This window comes from Poecilia mexicana, unplaced genomic scaffold, assembly GCF_051168715.1.
Source record: "Poecilia mexicana isolate PSO_F unplaced genomic scaffold, ASM5116871v1 scaffold_12, whole genome shotgun sequence".
NCBI lineage: Eukaryota > Metazoa > Chordata > Actinopteri > Cyprinodontiformes > Poeciliidae > Poecilia > Poecilia mexicana.
Genome location: NW_028263381.1, coordinates 25,365,893 through 25,381,721, shown reverse-complemented (window position 1 = coordinate 25,381,721; position 15,829 = coordinate 25,365,893). Strand labels below are relative to the sequence as shown.

The window sequence follows — 15,829 nt, the reverse complement described above, 5'->3', positions numbered from 1 at the left end:
ACAGGATTAGGGAGACTGGAAGGTGACTATCGTATCAGGCTGAGAGACGTTGCTGTCCCCTATGCCCTTACAACCCCTCGCCATGTGCCAATACCCTTAACTGAAAAAGTCAAGGAGGAATTAAAAAGAATGGAGGAAACGGGGGTCATCTCCAGGATAGAGAAGCCTACTGAGTGGTGTGTGGGGATAGTGGTAGTCCCAAAACCCAATGGGAAACTTAGACTTTGTGTCGACCTTACCAAGCTTAGTGAAAGTGTGTGCAGAGAAAGACATATCTTGCCCTCCATGGACCAGTCACTAGCACAGATAAATGGTGCAAAATATTTCACAAAATTGGATGCACGGAGTGGCTTTTGGCAGATTCCATTAGCACAAGAAAGTAGGGAACTAACAACATTCATTACTCCCTTTGGCCGTTTCTGCTTCAACGTGCTACCCTTTGGGATAAATTCGGGCCCAGAACATTTTCAAAGACGCATGTCCCAGCTCTTGGCCGGCCTAGACGGTGTTATATGTCATGTAGATGATGTCCTCATGTCGGGAAAGAATGAAACAGAGCATGATGAACGGCTCAAAGCTGTCCTGACGCGACTCCATGAGGCAGGACTAACACTAAATGAGAAATGCACCTTTGTACAGTTGGAAGTTCTGTTTGTAGGACATAAAGTCAGTGCAGCAGACATTGAACCAGACCATGAGAAAATCAGAGCGATAACAGGCATGCCTGTCCCACAGAACGCAGAAGACGTTAGGCGTTTTTTGGGGATGGTGACGTATGTTGCAAAATTCCTCCCTCACTTTGCAGATTCTACCAAACCACTCAGAGATCTGCTGGTAAAAGACAATGATTGGACCTGGAGTCATATGCAGCAGACAGCCTTTGACAAGCTCAAGAATGAGCTGGCATCACCAACAGTCTTGGCTCAATACAGACCACAAGCCAAGACAAAGGTGTCAGCGGACGCCTCGTCTTTTGGCCTTGGGGCAGTTTTAATGCAGAGAGAGGAAAATATGCAGTGGTGTCCAGTTACCTACATTTCCCGAAGCCTCTCCGAAACAGAGCAACGGTATGCCCAGGTTGAAAAAGAGGCACTAGCCGTCACCTGGGCCTGTGAGAGACTGAATTCATACCTCATCGGAGTACAGTTCACAATAGAAACTGACCATAAACCCCTCCTCGCACTCTTTGGGACAAAAGCACTGGATGCCTTACCTCCCAGGATTCAGCGATTCCGGCTGCGACTGCTTAGATTTATATACAACATAGTACATGTACCTGGAAAGGCCATCATCACAGCAGATACACTGTCCAGGGCCCCGATAAGGCGTCCACTGACAGCAGAAGAAACACAGATGGAAGGGGAAGTACAGATTTTCATTAACAGTATGTGATAACTTACCTGCATCTCAGTCCAAGCTCCAGCAGATAGCTGACCATCAGCAGCAGGACGCCATCTGCAGTCAGCTAATCCGCCAGTGCCAAAGAGGCTGGCCATGACAAGAGGAGCTGTCACAGCAGCTGAAGCCTTATTGGATTTACCAAGGCGAGTTACACATGAATGGTGATCTTTTGATGGAAGAACAACCTATTGTCATTCCAGAGACATTGCAAAATGAAATGCTTGCCCGACTGCACGAGGGACATATGGGGATATCCAAATGCAAGCTTAGGGCTCAGCAATCTGTGTGGTGGTTAGACCTGAGTGTCCAAATCACAAAAGTTGTGGGCCAGTGCGAGACATGTATTAAGTACCAACAGCTACACCCAGAGCCAATGATCCCTTCAGAGCTGCCTAAGCGGCCTTGGCAGAAAATTGGGGCAGATATGTTTTACTGGGAAAATGACTCTTATTTACTGGTAGTAGACTACTATTCAAGATACATTGAAATAATGAAGACATCTATAACTACATCAGCAGGAATTATTACTGGCATGAAATCTATTTTTGCTAGACATGGGGTGCCTGAAATACTGATAACAGATAATGGACCTCAGTTTTCCTCTAGCTCTTTCTCCTCTTGTGCCACAGACTACGACTTCAGACATGTCACCAGTAGTCCATACTTTGCTCAGAGTAACGGGGAGGCAGAGAGGGCAGTGAAAATGGTGAAAAGCCTCTTGAAGAAGAACACCAACCCATACAAGGCCTTGTTGGCATACCGAGTCACACCGCTGAATCAAGGCCCTTCACCGGCTGAGGTTCTGATGGGCAGAAGGTTGCGCTCACCCTTGCCACTCTCACCCAGTCAACTTAAATCACAGTGGCCAAACCAAAATAAATTTGCAGACAAGGACAAAGAACTAAAACAGGCACAGACTCTGGCCTACAACAAAAGACATAGAGCGGAGGTCAGGCCAGAGCTAAAAGCAGGTCAGCGCGTCTGGATTACAAACACCCAGGAGACGGCTACGGTGCTGAGAGAAGCAGACACTCCTCGTTCCTATGTCGTGGAGACCGATTCAGAAGTGGTGAGGAGAAACAAGGCACATCTCAGGCCCTTACCAGACATTCATAGCCCTACAGAGAATGTGGGGGACACAAAACAGACAGCAGCACCAGAAGTGAAGGTGGGGGAGAATGTGAAAAGGATTCATCCAAGGAGGGAGGTGAAGGGACCAGCATGGCTCAAAGATTATGTCCAATAATGCAGAACATTTAAAACCTGTTCCAAATGTTATTATGCATGTAATTTTCAGTATTCAGTAAATTCATTGATCTGTAAGCGTTAGACAGAAAGTATGCTGTTAGTTAGGTAGTCCATGTTTTGTTTAAAATTTCATTACTACTTTGGGGAAGGGGAGATGTGGTGTGTTATGGTCCTCTGGGCGTTCCGTACCAGAAGGGGGTTATGTACATGTATGGTGTCCGGTAAATGTCATTTCAGTAAAAGATGCCTGCCGGCTAAAGATAAGCTGTTGTCAGAGTCCTCAATTAATGGTCTACAAATTACTACACAGAACACTGTGAAAAAAAAACTGCACAAAAAATCTGCGAAGCAGCGAAACCATGAAAGGTGAACCATGTTATAGCGAAGGATCACTGTATATGAAATAATTTATAAAATGCAACCGAGTAATTTGTAGAATGGCTGCATATCTGAGTTTATTCTAGGTGTATCTGGGACTTCATTCTGGTGCCTGGCCTCATAATGCCTCAACATTGAAAAGGTGAATTTATTTAAATAAGACAGTTTAGTCAAACATATGCAACACTTAACCTGCAGAACATAATATGAAAATAAACTAAAAGTCAATTTCAGCTGAATTTGGATTCAGATAGATCAAATAGAAACTGACAAGAACCGGATGAAACGACAAAAATGAAAACAAATTTATTTTCCAATATAAGATCAAAATGGTCCCACACTGTGGAAACCTTTCCTTTGAAGCTGCTCCATAATCGACGTACCGTAAAAAATCAAGAATTCGTTTGGCAAATGCATTTGACAGATTGACAGATTCGCTTCCTTATAAACACAGTTTGGCGCATTAATGTAATTTCGAAACAGTTCCTGTATCGGTCACGTGACTTACAGAAACCAATACGCGCACCGAAACAGGTTTCGGTCTATGGGCTTGACACATGCGCCGATGCATCGGTGTTGCCGGACCCATTACTAATAGCAGGTAATGGACAGAAATCTATTTTCACCAGGATTGGTCACATTGTACCTGAGAGTTTCCAGGTTGCAGTTTGGACTCTTCAGTCCAGCAGAGAGAAGCTTCACTCCTGAATCCTGCAGGTTGTTGTTACTCAGGTCCAGTTCTCTGAGACTGGAGGACTGGGAGCTGAGAACTGAGGACAGAGCTTCACAGCTTCTCTCTGAGAGGTTACAGCCACTCAGTCTGAGGAGACAGGGAAAAAAATATGTTAAAAAGTTTATCAAAATGAATGTTTTGCTTCTAGTCGACAATGTTCTTGGAAAGATTTAAGTAATCAAGAAGTAAATATTCTGATTGTTGGGATTTGGGGGTTTTCTGTGTTTATTTTGATCCTGTTACCCGTGTCTCTATGTTGTCCTGTCTGTTCCCTAATTGTTTCCCAGGTATGTCTCATCTCGTTGATTACCCTCTGTGTATATGAGCTCACCTGATATTTTTGTCTTTTGTCGGATCCTTGTCATTGTCATGCTATCGTACTAGCTATAGTTGTCTCAGTAGAACTGCGAAGTACTGCGTCGGTGACAGTCTAGTTTTGGATCAGTAGCTACCAGTGACTAGCTTAGCTTCCGGTTCTGTGTGTGGCCTGCTCTTCCTGCACTGTTTGAGCTGTTTTTTACAATAACTCTTTGTCGTCATCATCATCACCTCCTGGGACTGCCTGCGTTCTTACTCACCACCACAACAGCAATTCATGACACTGATATAACAATTAAGTAATATCTGATAGAAGTTATGTATAGAAATATGATTTCACCAGCATCGAGAACATTTTACCTGAGAGTCTCCAGGTTGCAGTTTGGACTCTTCAGTCCAGCAGAGAGAAGCTTCACTCCTGAATCCTGCAGGTTGTTGTTACTCAGGTCCAGTTCTCTGAGACTGGAGGACTGGGAGCTGAGAACTGAGGACAGAGCTTCACAGCTTCTCTCTGAGAGGTTGCAGCCACTCAGTCTGAGGAGACAGGGAGGAAAATCTGTTATTAAACAATTTATCAGAATTTATGTTCTTTCAAATCAACAATGTTTTTATTGAACAGAGAAGGAACCATCTTATTTTACACAAAATTTGTATTTGTTGTGAACTGGTTCATTTTATAATTGGGCCTCCAGCCTTAAATGACAGAACTACAGATAACAAGGAGGTTGGAAAGGGAAATATAAAATTATACAATTAACTACATTAATCCATTTCAATTTTAAAATAAAGATTAATTTTTCTTCTTGAATGTGTAACATTATGTTCAGCTGTTGAAATAAGTCAGTTTCATTTTTGCACACAGCCCCCAGTGGGACATTTTAAAGAGACAATGCACCACTATATAAACTGAAACATGAACATACTTAATCATTAACATATTTCTACCTAAATACCTGCAGTAACAATGTGTGTCCTTACAGAGCTTTGTTGGAGGCTTTAACCACTGGCAGCAGCCTCAGAAGAGCCTCCTCTGAAGCAGAGTATTTCTTCAGGTCAAACACATCCAGATCTTTTCCTGATGACACTAAGATGAAGACCAGAGCTGACCACTGAGCAGGAGACAGTTTATCTGTGGAGAGACGTCCTGAACTCAGAGACTGTTGGATCTCCTCCACTAGAGAACGATCATTCAGTTCATTCAGACAGTGGAACAGATTGATGCTTTTCTCTGCAGACACATTCTTACTGATCTTCTTCTTGATGTACTGAACTGTTTCCTGATTGGTCTGTGAGCTACTTCCTGTCTGTGTCAGCAGACCTTGTAGGAGTCTCTGATTGGTCTGCAGTGAAAGTCCCAGGAGGAAACGGAGGAACAAGTCCAGGTGTCCATTTGGACTCTGTAAGGCCTGGTCAACAGCTCTCTGATGGAGAGACTTTAGTTTAAGTTTTTTAAATGATGAAGACCTCTTAGAGGTTTGTTTTTCTTCCATCATGTTGACCCCAGAGTTGATGAAGGTCAGATGAACATGAAGAGCAGCCAGAAACTCCTGAACACTCAGATGGACGAAGCAGAACACCTTTTCCTGGTACAGCCCTCTCTCCTCTCTAAAGATCTGTGTGAACACTCCTGAGTACACTGAGGCTGCTCTGATATCGGTGCCACACTCTGTCAGGTCTGATTCATAGAAGATCAGGTTTCCTTTCTGCAGCTGATCAAAAGCCAGTTTTCCCAGAGACTCGATCATCTTCCTGCTCTCTGGACTCCAGTGTGGATCTGTTTCAGCTCCTCCATCATACTTGACCTTCTTCACTTTGGTCTGAACCACCAGGAAGTGGATGTACATCTCAGTCAGGGTTCTGGGCAGCTCTCCTCCCTCTCTGGTCTCCAACACATCCTCCAGAACTGTAGCAGTGATCCAGCAGAAGACTGGGATGTGGCACATGATGTGGAGGCTTCGTGACGTCTTCATGTGGGAGATGATCCTGCTGGCCTGCTGCTCATCTCCGATTCTCTTCCTGAAGTACTCCTCCTTCTGGCGGTCATTGAACCCTCTGACCTCTGTCACCATGCCAACACACTGAGGAGGGATCTGATTGGCTGCTGCAGGTCGTGTGGTTATCCAGAGGAGAGCAGAGGGAAGCAGTTTCCCCCTGATGAGGTTTGTCAGCAGAACATCCACTGACCTGGACTCTGTAGCATCAGTCAGGATCTCCTTGTTGTGGAAGTCCAGAGGAAGTCGACTCTCATCCAGGCCATCAAAGATGAACAGAACCTGGAAGTGTTCAAAGCTGCAGATTTCTTTGGTATCAGTAAAGAAGTGATGAACAAGTTCCACCAAGCTGAACTTTTTCTCTCTCAACACATTCAGCTCTCTGAAGGTGAATGGAAATATGAAGTGGATGTTCTGGTGGGCTTTGTCTTCAGCCCAGTCCAGAGTGAACTTCTGTGTTAAGACTGTTTTCCCAATGCCAGCCACTCCCTTTGTCATCACTGTTCTGATTGGTTGATCTCTTCCAGGTGGGACTTTAAAGATGTCTTCTTGTCTGATTGTTGTTTCTGGTCTGTGTGGTTTCCTGGATGCTGTTTCAATCTGTCTGACCTCATGTTCATCATTGACCTCTCCAGTCCCTCCCTCTGTGATGTAGAGCTCTGTGTAGATCTGGTCCAGAAGGGTTGGACTTCCTGCTTTAGCAATCCCCTCAAACACAGACTGGAACTTCTTCTTCAGACCAGATTTAAGTTGATGTTGACAAACTGCAGCAAGACGTTCTAAAATAACACAAAAGTAAAATCAGTAATGAAACAAAATCATTTTCTGAAGATGATTTATATCAATGTGCTTTCATCTCTTCAGACATCAGTAAATGTGTCATTTATCCATCAGGTCAAATCTTTGTAGAAATCCTCTTACTGCTCTGCAGACGGTCAGCCAGCTCCTCCTGCTTCATCCTCCTCAGGAAGTTCAGTGTGATCTTCATCACTGCCTCTCTGCTGCTCCTCCTCTGCTCTTCATCATCACCTTCCAGCACCTCATAATCATTTCTCTGACTCTCTGAGCATTCTGGGTAATCTGGACTCAGAACCTTGTGGATCTTCTTCAGCTCGTTCTTCACAAAAGTGACAATGTTTTCCTCCAGCAGCTGGAACAGAATAATAGATGAAGGAAACATCAGACTGAAATCATGGAGCCAAACACCAGATGGATGTTGGACAGACTGACAGTCCTCTGGTCTACAAAGTGCAGCATGGAGACGACTGTGAACAGAACCATGGAAAAGTAGTTGTTGTTCATGTACAGACCATAAATATGGAGTCCAGCTGTGTTTGATGCTGCTGGGCAGACGGACCACTGGGAACCTCTGAGCTCTGCTGGTCCACTCTGTGGAGGAACCAGGAACAATCAGGAAGGCAGGAAATGTTCATCCAGCAATATTTACTAATAAAATAACTAAGAGTGTCACATTAAAGCAGAAAACAGAGCATCACATGAACACAATACAAAGAAGTTAGAAAGAGGAAGATGAACTACAAGGATGAAGACCAGTAACACCAGAATCACCAGTAGACATTTTAAAAAGTTGGTGCTGAACTTGGACTTCAAACTGTCCACACTGTCAGCAGATCTGATGCTGGTGGAGACAGAGTCCCAGAGCTTGGGGACAGTGGAAGTGAAGGCTCTGTCCACACAGGTCTTCAGGACAGTGTGGGACATCCATCAGGTTCTGATGACTGGATCTGAGGTGATGTGGACATGGAGGAGCTCTGAGATATGTGGGTGTGTCCATGTGGGATCCTCTCCTGGATGTTCTAGAGGATTTAAAATGGATCCTGTAGATCCTGGAAGCCAGTGAGCTCACATTATATCTGTCCACACAGAGACAATCAGAAGGTAAAGGTCCATGAAGTGATATCTGGATGTGAGCAGTGAACCAGATGATCCAAGTAAAGATTTAATGTTCCTGCTTATCCCAGTAAGATTGTGTAGTGATGTGTACACAATCTCCACCAGTGAGAGGCAGCAGTGCACAAACAGGCATGCAGTGTGTTGGTGAAGAAGAAATCTTCCATCTTGTGGAGCATTGCACTTTAAAGTTTTGATAACTTATGTTATTAAAGGTAAAGTTTAAACAGTAATGATTTATTGGTTAATGTCAAGTTGTCATAACAAAGACATTTTGAATAATGTCAAATTTGTATTAAAAGTGTTATAATTTACCGAATGATGCTTTATGACAACAGTCATAAATATTCATGAAGGCGTATTCATGTTCATGACAGGTGTTATGTCAGTCTTATTCACCCCCCCTTCAAAAAAGTGTTACCCATTTCGGTTTTAATTTAAGAAATTTGCAGCTGCTAAAATTAATATTAAATCCATAACAAATACTTTATTTTTTATGTGTTTAAACAGAAAAGGCCACATAAAATAGTTTTAAAGTTAAATGGTATGTCTATTTCCAATTTTCTTTTTAGGAGTAAAAAAATATCTTTCCAAAATATTTGAATATAAAACAGTCCCAAAAAAGATGAGTGATGGTTTCCTCAGAATTATGGTAAAATGAACATTAGGGTGATATTAAAATATTTTCCTATTACCGGGATACAATCTATGTAGAATCTTTAGAGATTCTTCTTAAATCTTATTAGTTATTAAGTATTTCTTCAACAACAACCAAACATCTTTCCAGCAAATATCATTAAATATGTTGTCCTAAAAAAAGTAGAAGCTGGTTTGCTGATATGATCTCTTATTAATAGTTCTCTAATATATTTGTTATTAGTTTTACTACTTAAAAATGGGTCAGAGCTACCGATGAATAATTGTTCTGTTAAGTAATCAGTTTGGTGTTGAACAGAGGACGACAATAACACCCCAGAAGGAAAAGCATCAAATATGACTGCAAATCATTACAGAAAAATTATATGTGGTCAGAAATTCATCATAAGAGTAGGCATTACCTTCTTTGTTGAAAAGTTGATGTGCACAAACAATGCCCTTGTCAAACCATTTTTTAAGAAAAATAGATTTATATTTAAAGCAGATGTCTTTGTTATCCAAATGCATTTCTGTGGGGAAAAGTTATGTTTATGTATTAAATTCCAGCAAAGCAGTAGCTGTTTATGGAAACTGGAAAGTTCAACTGGGATTTTTTCAATACTATAGTTGTCAATCTTAAAAGAAAAGATAAACCGCCAAATGCCTCAAAAACACATGTGGATATAAAGTTCCACAGAGAGTTTGGATTTAGAAGATACTTTTGATCCACTTCATTTTAAAGGAAGGAACTATAGATTATTACATGGTCAGAGTTTGAAAATCTAAAACATTAAATCCACCAGAGCACAACTTGTTTATCATTACATTTTTCCTAATAAGATTAACCTTTTTTTCCAAATAAAAAACAATATTTTATCTACTTTTTAACTGATCTCATTGGAAACCTCACATACTGAACTACATAAACCAAACTGGAGACCTTCAGCTTTAGACAGTGAGACCCGACCAGAGATGGATAAATCTCTCTGTAGCCACATATTCAATTTATTTTGGATTAAAGCAACAAGGGAGTTAAAATTTTCATTTGACTTTTGGTTTTCTTCTTTCATGATGGAGATAACAAGATACAGGTGCTGGTCATAAAATTAGAATATTGTGATAAAGTTCATTATTTTCCATAATGTCATGATAAAAATTAAATTGTCATATATTTTAGATTCATTGCACACCAACTGAAATATTTCAGGTCTTTTATTGTTTTAATTTTGATGATTTTGGCAAACAGCTCTTGAAAACCCAAAATCCCTGTCTCAAAAAATTAGAATATCATGAAAAGGTTCTCTGAACGAGCAATAAAAATAATCATCTGAATCAACAAAGTAACTCTAAACACCTGAAAAAGATTCCTGAGGCCTTTAAAAACTCCCAGCCTGGTTCGTTACTCAAAACCGCAATCAAGGGTCAGATTGCTGACCTGACTGCTGTCCAGAAGGCCATCACTGACATCCTCAAGCAAGAGGGTGAGAAACAGAAAGAAATTTCTGAACGAATCGGCTGTTTGCAGAGTGTTATATCAAGGCACCTCAGTAGGAAGGAAAAAGTGTGGCAGAAAACGCTGCACAACGAGAAGAGGTGACCGGACCCTGAGGAAGATTGTGGAGAAGGGCCGATTCCAGACCTTGGGGGAAGCAGTGGACTGAGTCTGGAGTAGAAACATCCAGAGCCACTGTGCACAGGCGTGTGCAGGAAATGGGCTACAGGTGCCGCATTCCCCAGGTCAAAGGTCAAGCCACTTTTGAACCAGAAACAGCGGCAGAAGCGCCTGACCTGGGCTACAGAGAAGCAGCACTTTGGACCACTGTTGTTCAGTGGTCCAAAGTACTTTTTTCGGATGAAAGCAAACTTTGCATGTCATTCGGAAATCAAGGTGCCAGACTCTGGAGGAAGACTGGGGAGAAGGAAATGCCAAAATGCCAGAAGTCCAGTGTCAAGTACCCACAGTCAGTGATGGTCTGGGTGCCATGTCAGCTGCTGGTGTTGGTCCACTGGGTTTTATCAAGGGCAGGATCAATGCAGCAGCTATCAGAAGATTTTGGAGCACTTCATGCTTCCATCTGCTGAAAAGTTTTATGGAGATGAAAATTTAATTTGGTCTGGAATCGGCCCTTCTCCACAATCTTCCTCAGGGTCCGGTCACCTCTTCTCGTTGTGTAGCGTTTTCTGCCACACTTTTTCCTTCCTACTGACTTCCCACTGAGGTGCCTTGATATAACACTCTGCAAACAGCCGATTCGTTCAGAAATTTCTTTCTGTTTCTCACCCTCTTGCTTGAGGATGTCAGTGATGGCCTTCTGGACAGCAGTCAGGTCAGCAGTCTGACCCATGATTGCGGTTTTGAGTAACGAACCAGGCTGGGAGTTTTTAAAGGCCTCAGGAATCTTTTTCAGGTGTTTAGAGTTACTTTGTTGATTCAGATGATTATTTTTATTGCTCGTTCAGAGAACCTTTTCATAATATTCTAATTTTTTGAGACAGGGATTTTGGGTTTTCAAGAGCTGTTTGCCAAAATCATCAAAATTAAAACAATAAAAGACCTGAAATATTTCAGTTGGTGTGCAATGAATCTAAAATATATGACAATTTAATTTTTATCATGACATTATGGAAAATAATGAACTTTATCACAATATTCTAATTTTATGACCAGCACCTGTATTTATCTTTATGTTTAACAGGGATTCCTGAGATTTCAGTTTCATGGCAGACTTTTTTTAGGAAACAATTCGCATTTAGAGAGATTAAGTTTGAGGCCAGATGTTGAAGAAAAGCCACTGAGCAGATTAATAGAAACATTAATTTGAAAACAAGATTCATCTCCAATGACAAAGATAAGTACCGCACAACTTATAGAAGTCCAGACAAGTACCAGTGTTCTTTCCAGTGAGATTCAACTTAGATGTTTCCAAAAGAATTATTCGTAACACTAGACATGTGCACTTACAATGAAAATGGACAGCAAGTTTAACAGATGTCAAATTTCAAACTAATTCAGAAACAGAGTATGAAGCCCATGTTATGCCAACTGAAAACTGTGTGGCAGAGCTCTTAAAAAAGAGAGTGACAGATACATCACAGATCAATGTTTAATTGTTATGTACATTAGAGACAACGGATTTAACATAGAAGTGAAAGTGGGAAAACAGTGGAGTGAAGACAATGAATTCTCAAGGGTAATGTTCAAAAGTGATCGTCATGAGATGTGTAGATGGTTCATGAATTTGGAAAATGATGTCTTAATTAAAGACCAAAAAGACACAAAATGTAACTTAAAAGTCACAAAAACGACTTGCGGTTGGACAATTGAAGCAAATGTTTTAGCCTTTCGAATAGATAAATCATACGAAATAAAAACTACCAATGGTGTAATAGGAGAGATTAAGATAATTTGGAAGTTACCGGAAGTAGAGACTGCAGTAAGTAATTGTTTAACGCTCATTAGCTACACTAACGAACTAGAAACAACTGTCGAATTCATTACAACAGCTACAACAATCATAACTGTTAAATCAATTACCACTGTTAGCACAATCAAACCTGTTACCAAAGCAGCTCATACAACCATGAAACCTAATGAAGAGATTGAAAATGATGAGGAAATTCCAATAGTAGCACTCCAAGTTGTTACACCCGTATCTCATATGACAACAGCAGCAAAAGTTAAGTTTCTTTTAACTACAAAAGTCTTGGCCACCCAAAGACCTTCGAAACCCAACCCAATTGGAAAATTAGTCACTAAACCAACAACCTTAATTGAGGACGACAACCTTAATGGCTCTTAAGACACCAGAAGATTCAGATAAAAAAGCAATTACTAAAAATAAGCAAATTGTGACACCTAAGACACAGATACACACTATCGTAGCAACAAAAGTTAATAAAGAAATCGAAACACATCACTTAATTGATAGCAGTGACGATTTAGACTTCATCCAAACTACACTGGCACAAGACCAATTGGCTAATGTGTTAATTTCAAATAAATATGGACACAGGACGAAAAATGGGATTTTCGGCAGCTATTGACACCTTGTTCTGCCGTGCGCATGGAGATTGAGGGCTTTCAGCAAGAGGTTTTTGTCAGAGTCGAGCACTGCCAAAAATGGTCAAAAATGCTGTGTGTCCGTGTTCCCCTATCACCCCCCTCCCCTTGTACTGTTGAGAAAATAAATTTAAAATAAGCTAGTTTTAAAACTTAACATGTCTTGATTCAAATGGCCTAATTGTGGTTTTGAAATTAGTAACGTATTCTGGCTCTTTGACCTTTATTTTACCTGTAGTTCCAGCAGATGGTTTGCTAGGATCGTTTGAACTGCCTTTTGTCTGTGGGAAAACAATACAGTGGAAGTTGTAGCTTTTCACACTCATCTGTGAAAGGCCGTAAACACGGCAGGGGTTTTCTGGCTTGAGAGAGGGTCAGAGATAGCTCCTGGTTGGATGAGCAAAGATACGCCTTATTTGAATAAATTAAATACAAGAGGATAAAACTTTCTACACAGAAGTAACAGATTAGATTTTGCGCTTGCAACTTCTCCAAAGACGTCTTTGCTTTTTGTTTGTCGTTTCCAACTTTTGTCTTTTTCTCTCTCAGGTAAATTCATGTGTTGTTTGTGCTCTGAAGTTTCTGATGTTTTGTGATGTGTTTGTCTGGTGATAGTATGCATCTGTCTTGAATAAATGCTGATTATTGTGACGCTGTTATCTCTGCGTGATCTCAGTCTTTGCGCACAGCATTTTTCTGAACCCGGGCATAAGAGAGGATTTAACGAGTCAAAAGGTTTTTAAAGTTCAAGAATTTTTCCTCTCTTAACAATTGGGGACTCGTCCGGTTCTGAACAAGTGCTGTGCGATTGGTGCTGGGACCGCAGTGGGTGACTTTGAGCTCCGTGTTGGCCCACGATACAGGTGCGTCTCCTGATGTGAGTTTGATTTCTCTTTAACGCGCTGGTTTGTGGCTTCGACCGGATCTTTGGTTTGATTGCAGAGAAACGATTGTGTGATTTTTCTTTTTTGGATCTTAGTGCGGGTTGAATCACCCTACTCTGGGACTCTGAATCGAGTTGCCAGGAGTAAAAGGACTGATATTGTAGGAACAGGCTTGTATCAGCCTGAGAGTTTGATCCACTCTAAAGGGACATGTTCGGATTTGGCCGAGTGTTGTTCGGATTTGGCACTGGTTGTACTGCGTCGTTGAGGTTCGAAGAGTACGTTAAATTGAAGGGTCGGTCCCCCTCGAGTTCTGCACTCGACTCGAAAGGACTGGAACAATTTTGGGTGTGAAATCCACCTGTGACGACTAGCGTTACGAAGGGACAAGAGTGAGGCCCACATGTTTGTTATTTTATGACACCGGTGTCCGTAGGGATTTCTTTCGTCTGAATGAGTTTGCTGTTTTTGTGTCTTTGTGCGTCTCACTAACCTTTTTGTGTGTTTACTGTGAATTGTTTTTGACTGAAGCGGGTTGAATCACCCTACTCTGGGACTCTGAACCGAGTTGCCGTGAGTATAAAGGACTAAGACATGTTATTTAATTCTGGGCAAATGTTTTTGCTGGATGTTGTATTACTAACTTTCTGTTGAAATGTGCTTCTGTGGGACAGAGGTTTCTCCATTTTGGTTACAGGTTTTGTTTCACAGAGCAGGGGGGCTGATTGACCACTCCATTTACATTTTGGGAGTGCTGCAGTTCTGTTAGCACTGACATTTCCAGCTCACTCTTTCGGGATTCTTGGATTTTGATGTGAATTTCTTTTAGAACTGTGTTTTATGTTGAAATGAAAGGTACAAATTAACAGATTTACAGATGTTTTTACTTTCTCAGCGGGAGGAATGTGTGGCATCAGTTCCAGGCTGGAGCACTGGAATGATCTCATTGCTTTTTTATAATATTGTAACATTGACAATCACTTCAATTTCTAGGTTTTCTGACACAGGATGGAACACCCTCACTGATTGGAACAAGTGAAAAAATCGAGAACATATGGATGTTTTTCTCCTTGACAGTGTTTTCTACACTGTTAATGTGGGACATGTTGGAACACTAATGAATGACTTTGTTTCTTGTAGGACGATCTACGTGTGCAGTCCATTTTTTCATATTACCTGACCACATGAATGTTTTTGGGACTTTCCTACAGGGGGTCAAGTTACTGGGTAGCCATTTAATAACAGTGGGCTATCATGAAATACGGTTGTGTGTATAAAATGGAGTTTTTGAAATAGGTTCACTTAAAACTGAACAACATTTGAACTACTGGATAATTATGTTTCTTTCAACCATGGTGTTATAATAATTGTGTTTAACACTTTCTACAGGACGATTTGTGGTTTGAAATTTGGGTAAATATGTGTTTGGAAGATGGCACCAGTACAAATTGGGAAGTTCTAAATTTATGGTTCAAAATGTCTTATTTCACATGTGGGAGTGTGACGAACAAATTACATGTGAACATGGGAATCTTTTCAGTTGCTGTAGGTGAATTACACTATTTCATGTGTTTTCCCAGAGTTTCTGAAGAATTCGAAAATATGTTGGTTACATTACAGGTCAACTAATGTAAAGATGCCTTCAAATGCTGAGGATGGGGTCTTCTTCCTGCTCTCACGGCAGTGTTGGGGGAGGATCACACCTCACTTTGTTTGGTCAGCTTGATCTGGGGTAACATCCTGCATCTTTCTTACAATGGGGTGTAAAAGAGTCTGTTTGAGTGTGAATGAGCATGAATGTGTATGCAGATGGCCATTGATGGGTTTTAGGAAGCGCTATGTAAATATGACGTCACTTTAGGGAGTAGCTGTGTGATATTTTTCTTATTTTAAACTATTTAGGGACAGTAAAGGTTTTGTTTCATAAATTTACTTTTATTACTGCTTTACAGACAATTTTAAAGGTGATGATTACATATTTTGGTATCACAATGTGGGTAAAGCTGAATCATCTGCCTGTGCAGTAGAATTAATACGAAACAAGAATTCAGCCTTGGCTTAAAGAAGATAAATGTAGTACTTAGGAAACTGTCTCATCCACTTTGACTAACAACACTAACAAACTAACCTAACTTCTAACTAAATTAACTTGGTTTATGTGTTACATGGGTAACTGGTTGGACATGTTGAAATTTTGGCATAATGGGGAAAGTTCTTTAATTTTAGTTTTCCACCTCTAAATTGTTTTTCTTTTTGAAACAAGAAAAAC

General features: G+C 41.0%; 2 protein-coding genes across 8 annotated transcripts in view; one reads left to right on the top strand and one right to left on the bottom strand.

The window, feature by feature from the left end:
* The window catches only part of LOC106911046 (uncharacterized), a 307,017-nt gene that overhangs the window by 230,810 nt on the left and 60,378 nt on the right, over positions 1-15,829 (top strand). The gene's annotated exons all lie outside the window — the stretch shown is intronic.
* Positions 1-15,829, bottom strand: part of LOC148156271 (NLR family CARD domain-containing protein 3-like) — a 121,396-nt gene that overhangs the window by 82,368 nt on the left and 23,199 nt on the right. For 2 of the 4 annotated variants that reach the window (XM_088011172.1, XM_088011173.1), the window contains 5 exons: positions 7,380-7,458; positions 6,991-7,219; positions 5,057-6,848; positions 4,439-4,612; positions 3,674-3,847 (listed from right to left, as the gene is read on the bottom strand). The exons of 1 other annotated variant lie outside the window; for it this stretch is intronic. In XM_088011172.1, the coding sequence (XP_087867298.1) occupies positions 3,674-3,847; positions 4,439-4,612; positions 5,057-6,848; positions 6,991-7,219; positions 7,380-7,458 (2,448 nt within the window). The remainder of the gene's footprint in view (positions 1-3,673; positions 3,848-4,438; positions 4,613-5,056; positions 6,849-6,990; positions 7,220-7,379; positions 7,459-15,829) is intronic. One more of the 4 variants, XM_088011174.1, reaches the window with a different exon arrangement.